At 41.5% G+C, this 19,262-nt stretch overlaps 1 protein-coding gene across 5 annotated transcripts in view; it reads left to right on the forward strand.

The window, feature by feature from the left end:
• LOC115151683 (CREB-regulated transcription coactivator 1) overlaps window positions 1-19,262 on the forward strand; it is a 42,536-nt gene that overhangs the window by 4,637 nt on the left and 18,637 nt on the right. For 4 of the 5 annotated variants that reach the window (XM_029695830.1, XM_029695829.1, XM_029695832.1 and 1 more), the window contains exons 2-10: window positions 562-678; window positions 2,502-2,627; window positions 3,222-3,283; window positions 3,536-3,630; window positions 10,749-10,822; window positions 10,916-10,956; window positions 11,266-11,489; window positions 13,845-13,981; window positions 16,281-16,505. In XM_029695830.1, the coding sequence (XP_029551690.1) occupies window positions 562-678; window positions 2,502-2,627; window positions 3,222-3,283; window positions 3,536-3,630; window positions 10,749-10,822; window positions 10,916-10,956; window positions 11,266-11,489; window positions 13,845-13,981; window positions 16,281-16,505 (1,101 nt within the window). Of the gene's footprint in view, window positions 1-242; window positions 290-561; window positions 679-2,501; window positions 2,628-3,221; window positions 3,284-3,535; window positions 3,631-10,748; window positions 10,823-10,915; window positions 10,957-11,265; window positions 11,490-13,844; window positions 13,982-16,280; window positions 16,506-19,262 lie in introns of all 5 variants that reach the window. The other variant, XM_029695831.1, reaches the window with a different exon arrangement.

The raw sequence follows: 19,262 nt of genomic DNA on the forward strand, positions 1-19,262 counted from the left end.
GCTTAACTGCACACAGAGGTATATAAAAATGGTATCCCTGAGTTAATCTGACTCTGGAGAAGTAGATAAAGGGATTCATTGCCAAAATCCTGAAGTTTCCCTTTAAATTAAGACACTGCAGCGCCGGCGCGAGGGATAAGAAATGCGTTGTACTCAATTGTCCCATTATCCCAAATGTTATACCAAGAAGATTGAATGACTGCTAGTTTTTGCGAAAACTGACCTTTTCGTCCTCATGCTAGGTAGCAGATGCCACAGCAGCCATTTTGGAATTCATCCCTGGATCGAGGTATGTATTCTGAGCCAAATCTTGCGCTGGTTCCGCGGTGTCTTAATTTAAGCAAACGGTCTGTCTGACCCTCTAGTGCAGCTTTAAGCAAGCATAAGGTGTTGGATCTGCTGGCTAACCTATGTCTTCTCATTTTTTCCTTTTTTTAGATGTGGTCCATTCTATCTTTAGCACTGTAACTTGTATATCAACTGTTTTGGAATGTGATTTTTCATGTAGGCCTATCAGTTTAATCATTCATTCATGCTTTCATGCAATTTTACTTTGCACAGCTGCAGTTACAGAAGACCCAGTATTTGCAACTAGGGCAGAATCGTGGACAGTACTATGGAGGCTCACTGCCCAATGTCAATCAGATTGGAAATAGCAACATTGACCTGCCTTTTCAGGTGAGCTCTCAGCTTCTCTATCAGTTGTTTAAATATATTTTTTTTTTTAATTGTTTAATGATGCAAATCAGTCTCGCCTGAGGGAAATGTGGTCTTTGAAAGCTTTCATGATGGGCTGTTTTACCCTCGCCTTACCTTGAATTGGATTCCTGTTAACGTCACAAGACACTTCTTTAGTATTTTACAATTTTGAAGACGTGTCCTGGTGTATCGATACACTGCATTTTCTGGGACCAACCATCTCAGAAGGAAGCTAACATTGAGAATCAGACACCCTCACCCCATCTTGAAAGTTTAATGGTCCAATGCAGCAGTTTTTATCTCCATATCAAATAATTTCTGGGTTACAATTTAAGTACCTTACTCTGATTGTTTTAAATGACTGTCTGGGAGTGGTCTGAGTAGAGGGGGGGGGGGGGGGGGGGGGGGGGGGGGGGGGGCTAGCTGTTATTGCCAGAGAGGTTTGTAACTCTCTTATTGGTCTATTAACAAATTTACCACCTGGTGATGTCACCAGGCAGGCCAAAATTCCATCCCACCAAAACAGGCAGAGATTGCAGATGTTCTTTTTAAAAGGACATTATCATCATTTTCACAGTATTTTTCCAACATCATAGTGTAGAAATGTACTGAACAAAATATAAACGCAACATGTAAAGCGAGACGAAATAAAAGATCCCAGAAATGTTCCATAGCACAAAAAGCTTCTTTTGCAAAAGTTTTGTGCAGAAATTTGTTTACATCATTGTTAGTGTGCATTACTCCTTTGCCAAGATAATGCATCCACCTGATGGGTGTGGCATATCAAGAAGCTGATTAAACAGCATGATCATTACACGGGTGCACCTTGTGCTGGGGACAATAAAAGGCCACTCTAAAATGTGCATTTTGTCACACAATGCCACAGATGTCTCAAGTATGGAGGGAGTGTGCAATTGGCATGCTGACTGCAGGAATGTCCACCAGAACTATTGCCAGAGAATTTTATGTTCATTTCTCTACCATAAGCCGCTTCCAACATCGTTTTAGAGAATTTGGCAGTACATCCAACCGACCTCCCAACCGCAGACCACGTGTAACCACGCCAGCCCAGAACCTCCACATCCGGCTTCTTCACCTGTGCGATTGTCTGAGACAAGCCACCCGACAGCTGATGAGACAGTGGGTTTGCACAACCAAATAATTACTGCATGGTGGGGTTATAGTATGGGCATGATCTGGATCAACATGTACGACAGCGTGTTCCAGTTCCCACCAATATCCAGCAACTTTGCACAGCCATTGAAGAGGAGTGGGACAACATTCCACCAGTCATAAACAACAGCCTGATCAACTATATGTGAAGGAGTTGCGCTGCATGAGGCAAATGGTCACACCAGATACTGACTGGTTTTCTGATCCACACCCTTTTTTTTAATATAAAGGTATCTGACCAACGGATGCATATCTGTATTCCCATTTATGTGAGATCCATATATTAAGGACTAATTCATTTCAATTGACGGATTTCCTTATATGAACTGGAGCTCTTTTGAAATGGTTGCGTTTTTATATTGAGTTTATTTTATTTAACGGGAAAATCACGTTTTAGACTGCACTGGCCTTTAAAAAGACAAAAGTAGCCTATGTCATTGCTTTCTATATCATGGCATTCCATTTTTGAAATATGTTTGCTAACTTGAGAATGTGTAAGGGCCCATAGCTTGACCCATTTTAAATGAATACATTTGCACCATATTATACAAAGACATTTGAAATGGTATTATTTTTTTGTATGTATGCTTCAAATTCTCATATGGTTGATTTTTGCGTTTCCTGTCCAGAATTCCACCTTGGACAGCAGTCGGTCGACCAGGCATCACGGGCTGGTGGACCGCGTTTACCGCGATCGGAACCGCATCACCTCCCCGCACCGCCGGCCCCTCTCTATGGACAAACATGGCCGCCAGATATCCTTCTTTTGCACTCAGCCAAAGATGATCTATTATATTGACAAGATAGTTGTGACTGCACTAACAATGGAAATGCATGTCCTCAAAGATGGAAAGCGATATCAGGTGGGACCATTCTAGCCAATGAAAGGGCAGATATGCACGTTAACAACAGGCAGAACTTCAATATAAAGTTTTTTTTATTTTTCCAAAGTTGCCAAAATTCCACGTTTATCCACTTATATTAGTTCATTCGTAACAACCTAACCATTACAAAACTCCTATTCGATCCAATAAGCCTTACTTAGCAAATTAACAATTACTTTTTTTTAACCAAATTGTCACTTTGACCTTTTGGATGGAGTAAACCCTCTCGCTTTGCCTCTTCCTCTCTGACTCAGCTTATTTTAGAGTTGAACACAGTGGTCTTTACAACATTTTGACTTGATTAGTATTAAAACGGCATGTTGTCATTGTTGGATAATTCTTAGGTAGACTTTGCACTTCAGTCAATGAATACTGACAGTTAACTTGACCATTCAAATATAGATTTACATAAGAGTTTATGTAAATATATATATTTTATTTTTTTTGTCCTTAACTGAGATTCACATTGACAGCTGCCCCTATAGCTCAGTGTACCTCTCACCCCCACCGGATACCAGTTGGAGGAGGTAGGCCATTAACGACGACTTCATATTCGGAAAAACTAGGGTTGGAGGCAATTTCATCTACGTTCAGGAAAAGCACAGGATATGCGATGCCCATGTATATAGCATTTTTTTTTTTTTTACTTTAAATTGCATTCTTAATTTAACAACTTAAATTTATTTGACCCAGTCTGAAAAATACCATGGCACATATGTGGTTGGGGAATAGGGGCCACAGAGATTTTGTTGATCTTTCTCTTCATTCTAATGCCACAGGACAAACTCCGACTCAGCCCTACACCAGAGCGCCACGAACCCTGTGCCCCAGGACTCATTTGCAGGGGGTTCACAAGAGCTCCAGCCTAAACAAGGTAATGGAGGATCCAGGATACATGGACACAGAACAGCTTCTATTTATTCAGGCCTGTACCACTTTATTTATGCATGAATCCACTAGTGATGCACTGAAATTACATTTTTGGCTGATTCCGATACTTTCCTTGACAAAAAAAACGATACTGGTATTTAAAATTTTAGCGGCCTTGTAAGCATTCTAGTACAGTTAAATGGTCTCTCAGTGCAAGAGGCGTCACTACAGTCCCTGGTTCGAATCCAGGCTGTATCACATCCGGCCGTTATTGGGAGTCCCATAGGTCGCCGCACAATTGGCCCAGCATCGTCTGGGGTAGACCGTTATTGTAAATAAGAATCAATTCTTAACTGACTTGCCTAGTTAAATAAAAGGTTACACACACACACACCACACTGATCAAAAAATTATTTTGTTGGCATTTACATATGTCCCCATTACCAGTAAAACATAATCAAAACCTATTTCTTTCACTTACTTGCTGTGCTGTTTCATTGTATATTTGTTCAGTCCTTTCATTTTCAACCAGGATTTCTATGGAACGCTGTTTGGGTCTTTGCATGTCAATAAATATACTATAACACTTTTATTTGACGTGTCAAATAAGTTTGTTGACCAATCAGGACCTAAATACGACTGCATGTCACATAATTTAACGCGTTCATTAATTTTACACATTGATTACATGATCACTCGTATTTCATATGTCACAACAATTCATCTATGTATGCTATGATGCTGGTAAAGTTAAAAAAAAAAAAAGCTAGCTAGCTCATGGATGCAAACAATGTTCTTCCCCATAAACACAGCACAATTCTGTTTCAGTAGCTATATAGTTAGCTAGCTAGCTAACTATATAGCTAGGTGTCATCTAAAATAATCCTAATGCAGTTTTTATTTGATTAAAGGTAGTTGGACCCATCTATGTGAAGCTAGCCACAATAGTGAACTTTGCAGTTAGCCTTCAAAATAAAAGTATGGCATAATTCATCACTGTCAATTACATACTTTTATTTTGAAGGCTAACCGCAAATCCCACCATTGTGCCTAATCCTTATTGTGGCTAGCTTCACAACATATAACTGTCTGGTCGAGCCGCACTAGCCAGATGAAGCTAGCTGGCTGCTTATAACGTTAGCTTTGGGCAACAGGGTTAAGTAACTGGCTAGCCATTTATTTTCATGAACTGAAGTTCAGTTTCAATTGGCGAACAACAAGTGACTACCTAGCTAATACTTACTCACAATGATTCCTAAATCATTGTTAAGAATAATGAACATGACTGTGGTTTCTACTGGTCATTGTTTTCAGGCTGGTTGTATTGGTGCTAGCTACCCCAGAAGTTGCGGTCGAACAAATTATGCTTTATTAGCAGCGCGGTATTGTAAAAACATCATCCACGTTCATCTGTTTCCAGACTTTTTTGTACAGCTTTGACAATGCTTCTGTCTTTTTTTGACACGCAAAGACCCAAACGGCATTCCATAGTATGTATGTCGTGAAGCTAATAGCATTGACGCTATTACTGTGTAACTCCAGGGGAGCAACATCGGAAAAATTGTAGTGTTAACCGGTGCTCGAGAAGTCGGCGAAAGCCAACATCACCCACGACAGAGAACAGTTTATTGTCAAGGGCAATGAATTCCATTATCTTGGCTTTAAACGATTTCACCTTTGAGCTGTCTCGCTGAAATATTCTTCCTCTTTCAAATGACTGCTTGACTTGTTGACTGCTCGATCCACACAGCAGACATTGTGGGCTACTTTTAGGAATGCTGTGTTATACGTATAGCGCAAAATTTTGCGTGGCGTCATTATGTCATGTACCTTCGTTATATAGGTATGCAGGTCAGCTTTGACATCGGTTTTGCACATCGGGCGTTAACCTAGACATCAGCCGATACTGATGTTGGCATTTTTAGATAATATCGGCCGATATACCGTTGAAGTTTACATACACTTAGGTTGGAGTCATTAAAACTCGTTTTTCAACCACACCACAAGTTTCTTGTAAACAAACTATAGTTTTGGCAAGTCAGTTAGGACATCTACTTTGTGCATGACACAAGTAATTTTTCCAACAATTGTTTACAGACAGATTATTTCACTTATAATTTACTATATCACAATTCCAGTGGGTCAAAAGTTTACATACACTAAGTTGACTGGGCCTTTAAACAGCTTGGAAAATTCCTGAAAATTATGTCATGGGGCTTTAGAAGCTTCTGATATGCTAATTGACATCATTTGAGTCAATTGGAGATGTACCTGTGGATGTATTTCAAGGCCTACCTTCAAACTCAGTGCCTCTTTGCTTGACATCATAGGAAAATCTAAATAAATCAGCTAAGACCTCAGATTTTTTTATAGACCTCCACAAGTCTGGTTCATCCTTGGGAGAAATTTCCAAACGCCTGAAGGTACCACGTTCATCTGTACAAAAAATAGTACGCAAATATAAACACCATGGGACCACGCAGCCGTCATACCGCTCAGGAAGGAGACGTGTTCTGTCACCTAGAGATTAATGTATTTTGGTGCGAAAAGTGCAAATCAATCCCAGAACAACAGCAAAGGACCTTGTGAAGATGCTGGAGGAAACGGGTACAAAAGTATCTATATCCACAGTAAAACTAGTCCTATATCGACATAACCTGAAAGGCCGCTCAGCAAGGAAGAAGCCACTGCTCTAAAACCGCATAAAAAGGCCAGACTACGGTTTGCAACTGCACATGGGGACAAAGATTGTACTTTTTGGAGAAATGTCCTCTGGTCTGATGAAACAAAAATAGTTAAAGGGGGAGGCTTGCAAACCCAAGAACACCATCCCAACCGTGAAGTACGGGGGTGGCAGCATCATGTTGTGGTGGTGCTTTGCTGCAGGAGGGATTGGTGCACTTCACAAAATAGATGGCATCATGAGGTAGGAAAATTAGGTGGATATATTGAAGCAACATCTTAAGACATCAGTCAGGACGTTAAAGCTTGGTCTCAAATGGGTCTTCCAAATGGACAATGACCCCAAGCATACTTCCAAAGTTGTGGCAAATTGGCTTAAGGACAATGAAGTCAAGGTATTGGAGTGGCCATAACAAAGCCCTGACCTCAATCCTATAGAAAATTTGTGGGCAGAACTGAAAAGGTGTGTGCGAGCAAGGAGGCCTACAAACCTGACTCAGTTACACCAGCTCTGTCAGGAGGAATGGGCCAAAATTCACCCAACTTATTGTGGGAAGCTACCCAAAACGTTTGACTCAAGTTAAACAATTTAAAGGCAGTGCTACCAAATACTAATTGAGTGTATGTAAACTTCTGACCCACTGGGAATGTGATGAAAGAAATAAACGCTGAAATAAATCATTCTCTCTATTATTCTGACTTTTCACGTTCTTAAAATAAAGTGGTGATCCTAACTGACCTAAGACATGATATTTTTACTTGGATTAAATGTCAGGAATTGTGAAACTGAGTTTAAATGTATTTGGCTAAGGTGTATGTAAGCTTCTGACTTCAACTGTATCATCTATAAAATAGCCTCCAACACTCTACTCAACAAACTGGATGCAGTCTATCACAGTGCCATCCGTTTTGTCACCAAAGCCCCATACACTACCCACCATTGCGACCTGTACGCTCTCGTTGGTTGGCCCTCGCTTCATAACCTGTAGCCAGTGGGTTTGGCGACGAGTATCTACAAGTCTCTGCTAGGTAAAGCCCCGCCTTATCTCAGCTCACTGGTCACCATAGCAGCACCCACCCGTAGCACGCGCTCCTGCAGGTATATCTCTCTGGTCACCCCCAAAGCCAATTCCTCCTTTGGTCGTCTTTCCTTCCAGTACTCTGCTGCCAATGACTGGAACGAACTGCAAAAATCTCTGAAGCTGGAGACTCATGCCAAACAACTCTCCTTCCGTGGTCTCCAACTGCTCCTAAATACAAGTAAAACTAAATTCATGGTCTTCAACCGATCGCTGCCTGCACCTGCCCGCCTGTCCAGCATCACTTCTCTGGACGTTTCTGACTTAATTTGTGGACAACTACAAATACCTAGGTGTCTGGTTAGACTGTAAACTCTCCTTCCAGACTCGCATCAATCATCTCCAATCCAAAGTTAAATCTAGAATTGGCTTCCTATTTCGCAACAAAGCATCCTTCACTCATGCTGCCAAACACCCTCGTAAAACTGACCATCCTACCAATCCTCGACTTCGGCGATGTCATTTACAAAATAGCCTCCAATACCCTACTCAACAAGCTGGATGCAGTCTATCACAGTGCCATCTGTTTTGTCACCAAAGCCCCATATACTACCCACCACTGCGACCTGTACGCTCTCGTTGGCTAGCCTTCGCTTCATAATCGTCGCCAAACACATTGGCTCCAGGTCATCTACAAGACCCTGCTAGGTAAAGTCCCCCTTATCTCCGCTCACTGGTCACCATAGCAGCACCCACCTGTAGCACGCGCTCCAGCAGGTATATCTCTCTGGTCACCCCTAAAGCCAACTCCTCCTTTGGTGGTCGTCTCTCCTTCCAGTTCTCTGCTGCCAATGACTGGAACGAACTACAAAAATCTCTGAAACTGTAAACACTTATCTCCCTCACTAGCTTTAAGCACCAGCTATCAGAGCAGCTCCCAGATCACTGCACCTGTACATAGCCCATCTATAATTTAGCCCAAACTACTACCTCTTCCCCTACTGTATTTATTTATTTTTGTATTTATTATTTTGCTCCTTTGCACCATATTATTTATATTTTAACTTTGAACTTCAAATTATAAATCTACCATTCCAGTGTTTTTACATGCTATACTTTATTTACTTTGCCACCATGGCCTTTTTTGCCTTTACCTCCCTTATCTCACATCATTTGCTCACATTGTTTATAGTCTTATTTTTGTCTACTGTATCATTGATTGTATGTTGTTACTCCATGTGTAACTCTGTTTTTGTATGTTGTCGAACTGCTTTGCTTTATCTTGGCCAGGTCACAATTGTAAATGAGAACTTGTTCTCAACTTGCCTACCTGGTTAAATAAAGGTGAAATAAATATCTCCCTCACTAGCTTTAAGCACCGGCTGTCAGAGCAGCTCACAGAACACTGCACCTGTACGTAGCCCATCTGTAAACAGCCCATCTACCTACCTCATCCCCATACTGTTTTATTTATCTTGCTCCTTTGCACCCCAGTATCTCTACTTGCACATTCATCTTCTGCACATCTACCATTTGTGTTTATTTGCTATATTGTAATTACTTCGCCACCATGGCCTATTTATTGTCTTAACTTACCTAATTTGCACTCACTGTATATAGACTTTGTTTTCCTTTGTTCTACTGTATTATTGACTATGTTTTGTTTATTCCATGTGTAACTCTGTATGTGTCGAATTGCTACTCTTTATCTTGGCCAGGTCGCAGTTGCAAATGAGAACTTGTTCTCAATTAGCCTACCTGGTTAAATAAAGGTAAAATAAAAATGCATCCTTAGAATCCACATGTCCTCATGAAAGGGTAAGCCACAGTCTTCTGGATCATGTATCACATGAGTGGGTTGGGTTCCATTCAGGGATGGAAATGAATCCAAATTATTATGGTTATTTAATAAAATAAAGTATTTCCTCCCCAATGGGCTCGGGAGAGGCGATGGTCGAGTCATGCTTCCTCCGAAACATGACCCGCCAAACCACGCTTCATAACACCCGCACGCTTAATCCGGAAGCCAGCTGCACCAATGTGTCGGAGGAAACACTGTTCAACTGACGACGAGTCAGCTTGCAGGCACCCGTCCCACCACAAGGAGTCACTAGAGCCCGATGAGCCAAGTAAAGCCCCCCCCCACGGCCTAACCCGGATTACGCTGGGCCAATTGTGCGCCGCCCTATGGGACTCCTGGTAATGACACGCTTTGCCCAACTGCCTTAGACCGCTGCGCCACTCGGGAGGCCCTGACTATTACCTTTTAGACCGGGCTATTAGAAAATGTGCCTATCTAGCCCGCCAGCTGGTGACATGATGTCTTCAAATATCGCATGACAGAGATTTCCTTAACTTCCATTCTAGGTTCCACTAGCTAAAAGGTTTTGTCCATGTTGGAGCACCTATTCTTTCTGTGACGCTATCACATTGTGTACAACCAACCACTGCTTTCTGATGAGAGAAATGTTGGTGTGGTATTGATTTGTAATTGATATTACCGTAGTTTCCGGACTATTAAGCACACCCACTGAATTACATTTTTAAAAAAATAAAATTTTTTACCTAAATAATCCGCACATGTCTATAAGCCACAGGTGCCTACCGGTACATTGAAACAAATGAACTTTACACAGGCTTTAATGAAACACGGCTTGTAACAAAAATAAATAGGCTTTAACGAAACACGGCTTGTAACAAAAAAATTAAAATTAGCATTAAGCTTTCGTTGTCTCTTTGCACTGAGTCAATTCCTCACGCTGCTGTTTCCAATTTCTTATCGACTCATTAAGACCAAGCTCCCGTGCAGAAGCTCTATTTCCTTTTCCAACAGCCAGATCAATCGCCTTCAACTTGAAAGCTGCATCATACGCATTTCTCCGTGTCTTTGCCATGATGAGGGTGACAAAATGACTACCGTAATCAGAATGATGGGAAGTTTGAGAGCGCTCAATTTAATCTAAACAGTAAACAAAGTTGTTTGACCTTAACCCGTTCGGCAATTTCATTGGTCTAATGAAAGCTTCATGCCGCCAAAAAACTGAGCACGTCACAAAATGTTTATTTTTTTTTTATTTGATAGTGGGAAAAATCCATCTATTAGCCGCGTCATTGTTTTAAGCCGCGAGGTTCAAAGCCTGGGAAAAAAGTTGCGGCTTAGAGTCCGGAATTTACGGTACTCAATGCATGGAAAACGAATCAATAATATTGTGGTGACACATTTGTGTGGTATTCTGAAAACGGGAAGCATCTAGCTACCTGCCAGTGAGCTCTACCTGATGTTTTAAGTGTCTAAAAACCATTAAGCAACTTAATTTCACTACAGGAAAAATACTACTTTGCAGTATTTTCTATGTGGGTTGATTTTAAATTAGTGCCTTCAATTGTTGGTCATTACCTGATTTTCTTTTTCACCATTCAGTGCTGCTGCTTACAGTTCCTGGGACTGAGTCTGACTCACACGCAGACAAGGATACACAGTGGGGTAACAAAAAGGTAGAGGAGTGAACATGAAGCCTAGTTGTTATATCAGTGCTTGCTTACAATTTTGGGATTTTTTTTTTATGCCGAGTGTGCTTTGCCTTTTAGAATGACTCAAGACCCAAGTCTTGTGAAGTCCCTGGGATCAAGTGAGTACTTACTGCACATCCTATCATTCATAAATCTAAATGTGGTACACTGGCAGGACCGTACACTGTAGAAAGGTGCTGTGAGAAAGATCACTATCCAGGCCATGCTTAGAATTATGTTCAAAGATTACTCTGTGAGAGAAAGTGTCTGTCTGAGAGAGGACCTATGACACCAGATAACTGTCATTTCCACACAAGGCATAGAAAAATGTCATAATTCATGAAAACAAGCAAAAATAATTCAGAATGAATAAACTTTGCGATGTGCTGTGTTAGGTCATGTGTACCCCTGTTCTTTCTCCCCTCTAGTATATTTCCATCACCTGATCAGGAAGTGAACACGTCATTGATCCCGGCCACGCTCAACACAGGAGGCTCCCTGCCCGATCTGACCAACATTCAGTTCCCCCCACCACTACCCACTCCGCTGGACCCGGGCGACACTTTGGTGTTTCCTTCCCTTAGCACCTCCAACAGCACGGGCAGCCTGACCACCAACCTCACCCTCCTAGGCATCAGTGCTGCCAGCCACGGTAAGCCATCGATGGCAAAATGAATGTGGCACATTTTGTGTGTTATATTTATAAAACATATATTCATTCATTCATTCATTAAAAAGTTCGGGGTTACTTGGAAATGTCCTTGTTTATGAAAGAAAAGCAAAAAAAACATTTGTCAATTTTAAAATAACACCAAATTGATCAGAAATACAGTGTGGACATTTGTTACGAACCCCTTTGGCCCTGCAGTCTAGGGGGGATGGAAACAAGATCTGTATCATATCTCATGCATATCATAACAGTGAAAAGGAACAGTGAGAACTAAAAGAAATCCACAGACAACCTAAACCTACCGTCAAACACTTGAGGTTTATTTCAAACACATGGTAAAGGGGTGCTGAGCTGGACCAAAGGAAATAACTAATACATTTTTTTTTTTTTTGTATTTTTTTTTTTTAACTAAGCTAGTCTAGCCTGCTTAATGAACATTTTAATGGATTATCTACAGAAGCCCATTATCAGCAACCATCACTCCTGTGTTCCAATGGCACGTTGTGTTAGCTAATCCTAGTTTTTCATTTTTAAAGGCTAATTGATCATTAGGAAACCATTTTGCAATTGTTAGCACAGCTGAAAACTGTTTTTCTGGTTTAAAGAAGCAATAAAACTGGCTTTCTTTAGACTAGTTGAGTATCTGGAGCATCAGCTTCATTAAATAGTACCCGCAAAACACCAGTCTCAAAGTCAACAGTGAAGAGGCAACTCCAGGATGCTGGCCTTCTAGGCAGAGTTCTTCTGTCCAGTGTCTGTGTTCTTTTGCCCATCTTAATCTTTCCTTTTTATTTGCCAGTCTGAGAGAGATATAGAGAGATATAGATATATATATGTATATGTGGCTTTTTTTTTGCAATTTTTCTTTGCAACTCTGCCTAGAAGGCCAGCATCCCGGAGTCGCCTCTTCACTGTTGACATTGAGACTGGTGTTTTGCGGGTACTATTTAAGGAAGCTGCCAGTTGAGGACTTGAGGTGTCTTTTTCAAACTAGACACTAATGTACTTGTCCTCTTGCACCGGTGCCTCCCACTCTTTCTATTCTGGTTATTGCCAGTTTGCGCTGTTCTGTGAAGGGAGTAGTACAGAGTGTTGTACGAGATCTTCAGTTTCTTGCCAATTTCTCGCATGGAAATAGCCTTCATTTCTCAGAACAAGAATAGACTGACGAGTTTCAGAAGAAAGATCTTTGTTTCTGGCCATTTTGAGCCTGTAATCGAACCCACAAATATTCCATTAAATCTACAGTTTCCAGCTACAATAGTCATTTACAACATTAACAATGTGTACACTGTATTTCTATTCAATTTGGTGTTATTTTAATGGACAAAACATGTGCTTTTCTTTAAAAAACAAGGACATTTCTAAGTGACCCCAGACTTTTGAATGTGTGTGTGTGTGTGTATAAACACACACACACACACACACACACACACACACACACACACAGATGTATATCAAATGTATTTATTTATTTGAAATTCTGATAATGTAACCAAGGGTAATGTCTACGTGTTTTTTATTAACAAGCAAGTTCTCTATTGAAGTTAATTGTGATCCACTATTTTACTGGTGGTTTATGTACAAAACCTTCCTGAACTCCATGTAGCACCATTTCTACCATTTGAGCAAGGAAACCAATTCGTTTTTTTCTTCTTTGCCAGTTTTAAGGAACATAACATCCAAAAATCTAACTTTGGCAATAGTCTACATACCTAAGAGGAATAACATGTTAATGTAATATCTGCATGGTGTACAATGATAATCATGTGACACAACTATATTGTCTTTGTAAGGTGTTTGATGCACTCTCAAAATATTGCATCAAACTGCCTGCAGACACTGGAGCTCTTTGAATGTCTTGACTAGACTATTTCCCACCCCCCTGTATCTGGAAAAGATGCTGTTGAAAGAACATGCACAGATAGCTGGCAGGAATATGGATGGCTCCACTTTATTTATTTATGGCTCCTTGAGCATCTTTAGTTAAAATGCAGACTAGATTCTCTGAGGTAGAAGGTGAACCTCTTCACTACTGCAAACATTTCACAGAATGATTATGCGTCAAGTTTTGCCAGAAACGCCATTTGTCAAGCTACTGAAAGCTAGATGGGTAGATGGATAGGTACTTTATTACTTAGTGATTGGTACTTACTTAGGGATTGGCATATGAGTGGATGCATGCATATCATAAACATATACAGCACGTCACTAGAAAATCTGTACAATGTAGTTGTGAAAAACCCCTAGCAATATTACATTTCACAGCAATGTCCAGAATGAGTTTTGCTGTATTTCAGAGAAGAGCCACTGATGCCTGTCCTGTTGTCTTGGCAGGGATCCCAACCACCTCTCAGCCTACCATGACGGCCCAGAGCAGGCAGTCCACCCTGGTTCCCCTAACCCTGAACGCTGACCCACAGCAGTCACCGCAGCAGCTCTCCCCCACCCTATCGCCCCCTCTCAACATCCAGGTGAGAGGCTATTTCTACAGTCGCATTCAGCAGTGATATTATTGAACTTTAACAGAGGTTGTAAACAAGTCATTTTTAACATAGGGATATCACTTTCAGTAAATCTCTAACTAAAATGGGATTTTATCCCGCATGTTTTTAAAGGGCCAAAAGCATGATGTAACATTTTGATTCATTAGATTGTTTAATCAACAAGGTAAATTATGAGAAAGAAAGGTGCTGGTGTTCCCTAAACGGCTATGCAGACAAATGCATTTTCTCGACACTAAACTTCAAAAGGAGAACTGGTAGTAGTATTTTAAATTTATACTGAACAAAAAATGAACATTACATTGAAATAAATTAGGCCCTAATCTATGAATTTCACATGACTGGGAATACAGATATGCATCTGTTTGTCAAACATACCTTTTGACCATCATAGATCAGAAAAGCACCTGATGTGACCACCACTTGCATCATGCAGCGCGACACATCTCCTTCACATAGAATTGATCAGGTAGTTATGGCCTGTGGAATATAGTCCCACTCCTATTCGATGGCTGTGTGAAGTTGCTGGATATTGGTGGGAACTGCAACACACTGCCTCCCAAACATGCTCAATGGGTGACATGTCGTCTGGTGAATATGCAAGCCATGGAAGAACTGGGACATTTTCTGCTTCCAGGAATTATTTACAGATCCTTGAGACATGGGGATGTGCATTATGCTGAAACATGAGGTGATGGCGGCAGATGAATGGCACGACAATGGGCCTCAGGATCTCATCGTATCTCTGTGCATTCAAATTGCCATTGATGAAATGCAATTGGGTTCGTTGTCCGTAGCTTATGCCTGCCCATACTATAACCCCACCGCCTCCATGGGGCACTCTGTTCACTATGTTGACATCAGCAAATCGCTCGCCCACACGATGCCATACAGGACACGTGGTCTGCGGTTGTAAGGCTGGTTAAACGTACTGCCAAGTTCTCTAAAACGAATTTGGAGGCAGCTTATGGTAGAGAAATTAACACTTAAATTCTCTGGCAACCGCTCTGGTGGACATTCCTGCAGTTAGCATGCCAATTGTACTATCCCTCAACTTGAGACATCTGTGGTTTTGTGTTGTGTGACAAAACGGCACATTTTGTCCCCAGCACAAGGTGCACCTGTGTAAGGATCATGCGTTTTAATCAGCTTCTTGATATGCCACACCTCTCAGGTGGATGGGTTATCGTGGCAAAGAAGAAATGCTCACTAACAGGGATGTAAACAAATTTGTGCACAACATTAAAAAAAAATAAGCTTTTTTGTGTATGGAACTTTTTTTAACTTTAATTTCAGCTCATGAAACATGGTACCAACACTTTACATGTTGCGTTCATATTTTTGTTCGGTGTATGTGTGAATTGAAAATGTGTTTTTTGCACATCTCAACTTTCCCTGAGACACCCTTCAGAGAGTGTGGTCATGTCCAGGGTCTGCCTTTCACCTTGTTGGCTCGGGGATTTGTACTAGCAACCTTTTGGTTACTGAACCAACGCTCTGACTGCTATTCCACCTGCCGCCCTATATACATGGCTAAATCCCTATGTGAGATGAGCAAGCGATGCCTACCAGGTGTAGTTTGGCCTTGTTTCCTGGAATGACTCAGCTAGCCAAGATCCCTCCAGAGTAATTTGGAGCTTTCAATTGCTCGAGGAAGGCATAACATCACAAACAATGCTCAGTGTGCGACGCTTTCAAATGTGAAACAATAACATTTCTCTGCCCATGGCACCAGTCTCTAATGTTTGTTCTGTCCATGACCTGAGAATCTTTCTATAATGTATTAAAGCCTTTGCGTCGCTGGGTGAAAACTAGATCTTAACAAGATATTTAGCCACTCTTGTAATATATTGAAATGGAAGCGTAGTAGGTGATTCATTAATTTTTATCAGTCTTCATCTGGGTGCTATATACTACATGAAGATATAGGTAATGTATAATTTTCCACTTTATTTTTATAGTACACTTGGGAAGATGAGGATATTTAGACAATTTCTGTATTATTTGAGCCAACATCAGTTTTGGCAGTGGTACGTTTGCCAGCAAAGAGCAGTGCGGTAGCTAACTAATTGGCTATAATGTAATTGTTTCACCTCACAGTTACCCAAGTTAGTTAGCAAGCTTGCTTAAATTATTTACAGTTTTAAAGTTACCAAACGCTCTTCAGTTATTTTGCTAGCTACTGTAACCCTTTTATAACAGTGTTGAATTCCTTGTTTTCGTTTTCAGGTTAAGTTCAAGCTTTTTTCCCTTCCTGTATCGTTACCAGGCAGTGGCGATGGACGCCTTGACTCTGGAGCAGCAGCTATCCCATTACGCCTTCTTTAGCCAGCTGACAGCGCAGTCCCAGGCCCAAGTGCTCAATGACCTGCAGCAGCAAGCCCTGCCCCAGAGTATCAGGCTTATCACCCTGCCCCTGGCCACCACCACTGCCTCCACAGCCACCCAGTCCTCCCCAGTCAGCCAGATCGCAACGACTGTCAACATCAACTCGGTGAGTCGCACGCTCTGCAGACCAATGACACGGTGGAGAGCTGAGCTGACAAGATCCAAGAAAAAGCCAGTGTTGTAGTCCTTGTTTCGATGAGACTTACCATGGGCTTTTTGTATGGTGCTCTACAGGGTGAAACGCTTTTGTTTGTGGCATTGGAGGTGGGATTGTTGCTAAGTGTAAGTAGATTAGCCTTTTCCACAAGAGTATGGGAGGTGACATTACCAATAGTAATTCTCATGATTTTTGAGACCGCTGGTTCAGTCAGAACGATTGTCTAGATCAGTGGATCCCAAACTTTTTTTATAGTTCCGTACCCCTTCAAACATTCAACCTCCAGCTGCGTACCCCCTCTAGCACCAGGGTCAGCGCACTCTCAAATGTTGTTGTTTTTTTTTGGCCATCATTGTAAGCCTGCCACACACAAACTATACGATACATTTATTAAACATAAGAATGAGTGTGTTTTTGTCACAACCAGGCTCGTGGGAAGTGACAAAGAGCTCTTTCAGGACCAGGGCACAAATAATATAATAATAATAATTTTGCTCTTTATTTAACCATCTTACATATAAAACCTTATTTGTTCATCAAGAATTGTGAATAACTCACCACAGGTTCATGAGAAGGGTGTGCTTGAAAGGATGCACATAACTCTGCAATGTTGGGTTGTATTGGAGAGAGTCTCAGTCTTAAATAATTTTCCACACAGTCTCTGCCTGTATTTAGTTGTCATGCTAGTGAGGGAAGAGAATCCACTCTCCCATAGGTACATGGTTCCAAAGGGCATCAGTGTCTTAGCGCGATTTTCCAAGTCAAGAAACTGAGCGCAGCCCAATCCAGAAATCTGGCAGTGGCTTCTGATTAAATTACATTTTCACAGAACCGCTTGTTGCAATTTTGATGAGGCTCTCTTGTTCAGATATCGGTAAGTGGACTGGAGGCAGGGCATGAAAGGGATAACGAATCGAGTTGTTTGTGTCATCCATTTCGGGAAAGTACCTGCGTAATTGCGCACCCAACTCACTCAGGTGCTTCGCTATATCACATTTGACATTGTCCATAAGCTTGTTCATTTGCCCACAAATCAAACAATGATTGAAAGAACTGTGTGTTGTCCTTGTTAATGCAGACAGAAAAGAGCTCCAACTTCTTAATCATAGCCTCAATTTTGTCCCGCACATTGAATATAGTTGCGGAGAGTCCCTGTAATCCTAGATTCAGGCAAGTAAAAAAATCACCCAGATAGGCCAGTAGCGTGAGAAACTCATCATGCAAGTGGTCAGACAAGTGAAAATTATGGTCAGTAAAGAACTTTGAGCTCGTCTCTCAATTAAAAAAAAAAAAACGTGTCAATACTTTGCCCCTTGATAACCAGCTCACTTCTGCATGTTGTAAAAGCATTACATGGTCACTGCTCATATCATTGCATAATGCAGAAAATACACGAGAGTTCAGGGGCCTTGCTTTTTCACTGTTGTGTCCAAAACGTCTGTCAAGCTGTCAGGCATTCCCTTGGCAGCAAGAGCCTCTTGGTGGATGCTGCAGTGTACCCTAGTAGCGTCGGGAGCAACTGCTTGCACGCGCGTTACCACTCCACTATGTCTCCCTGTCATGGCTTTAGCGCCATCAGTCCAGATACCAACACATCTTGACCACCAACGTCCATTTGATGTCACAAAGCGGTTTTAGTACGCTACAAATATCCTCTCCTGGTTTCCAGTGGTTTGCAGAAGAGGATGTCTTCCTTAATTGACCCCCCCATAAACGTAACGGACATATACCAGGAGCTGTGCCAGGCCCGCCACGTCTGTTGACTCATCCAGCTGTAACGCATAAAATTCCCTGGCTTGTATGCCAAGCAGTAATTGTTTAAAAACATCTCCTACCATGTCACTGATGCATCGTGAAAGTGTTGTTTGATGAAGGCCTTGTCTGAATAGTTTTTTGGGGCCTTTTCCCCCAGCCAAATCCACGGCAGCAGGAAGAATGAAGTCCTCCACAATAGTATGGGGCTTGCCTGTCCTAGCCACTCAGTAGCTCACCATATAAGATGCTTCTAGCCCCTTCTTATTAATGGTATCTGTTGCTTTTATACATGTCTTACTACTCAAACAGTCTTAATTCTTGCTCAAACTCCTGTGGCTTGTTTTTCAAATTGTTTGAAACAAAACATGCCAATCTGTGCAAGAGTGAAGGTTTCATAGAGTTGTGAGATAGTACTTTTGCACATATAACACACTGTGGCTGAGGAAAGGCATTACTCCCAATATAAGTGAACCCCAAATCAATGTAGTTCTCAGCATATTTGCGCCTCTTCGACGGTCCAACGTCACTGTCTGTTGCTCGGTGCTTTCCCAGGTAAGGGGGCAGTAGCTCTTCGGCTGCATCAGATTCACAACTGTCAGTGTCCATGCTAGCTTGGCTAACAACAAATGTAGAATTACTGATGCTAGCATTGGATCTGCTCGTGGAAGCAGAACAACTTGTTGTCGACAGGTGCAGGTGTAGTACTGCTGGTAGTAGCAGTACTACCAGTAGATCTAGTATGTGTCTCCTATGAACGCAGGCCTTTAAGCATTTATCAATTTTCGAGCAAACAGAATGAGCAGCAGCCAGGTTTGGCTACTTACGGACCATTAGTGTAATTCCCACGAGAGAGTAACGGTTAATGTGATTGGATGTTAATTATTTGACTAGGCTACCTGAATTTGACTTATTTCGCTGAACACTAGATGGTTTAATTTTATTTTTGGCAGT

The sequence above is a fragment of the Salmo trutta genome, chromosome 17, assembly GCF_901001165.1.
Source record: "Salmo trutta chromosome 17, fSalTru1.1, whole genome shotgun sequence".
NCBI classification, from domain to species: Eukaryota; Metazoa; Chordata; class Actinopteri; order Salmoniformes; family Salmonidae; genus Salmo; species Salmo trutta.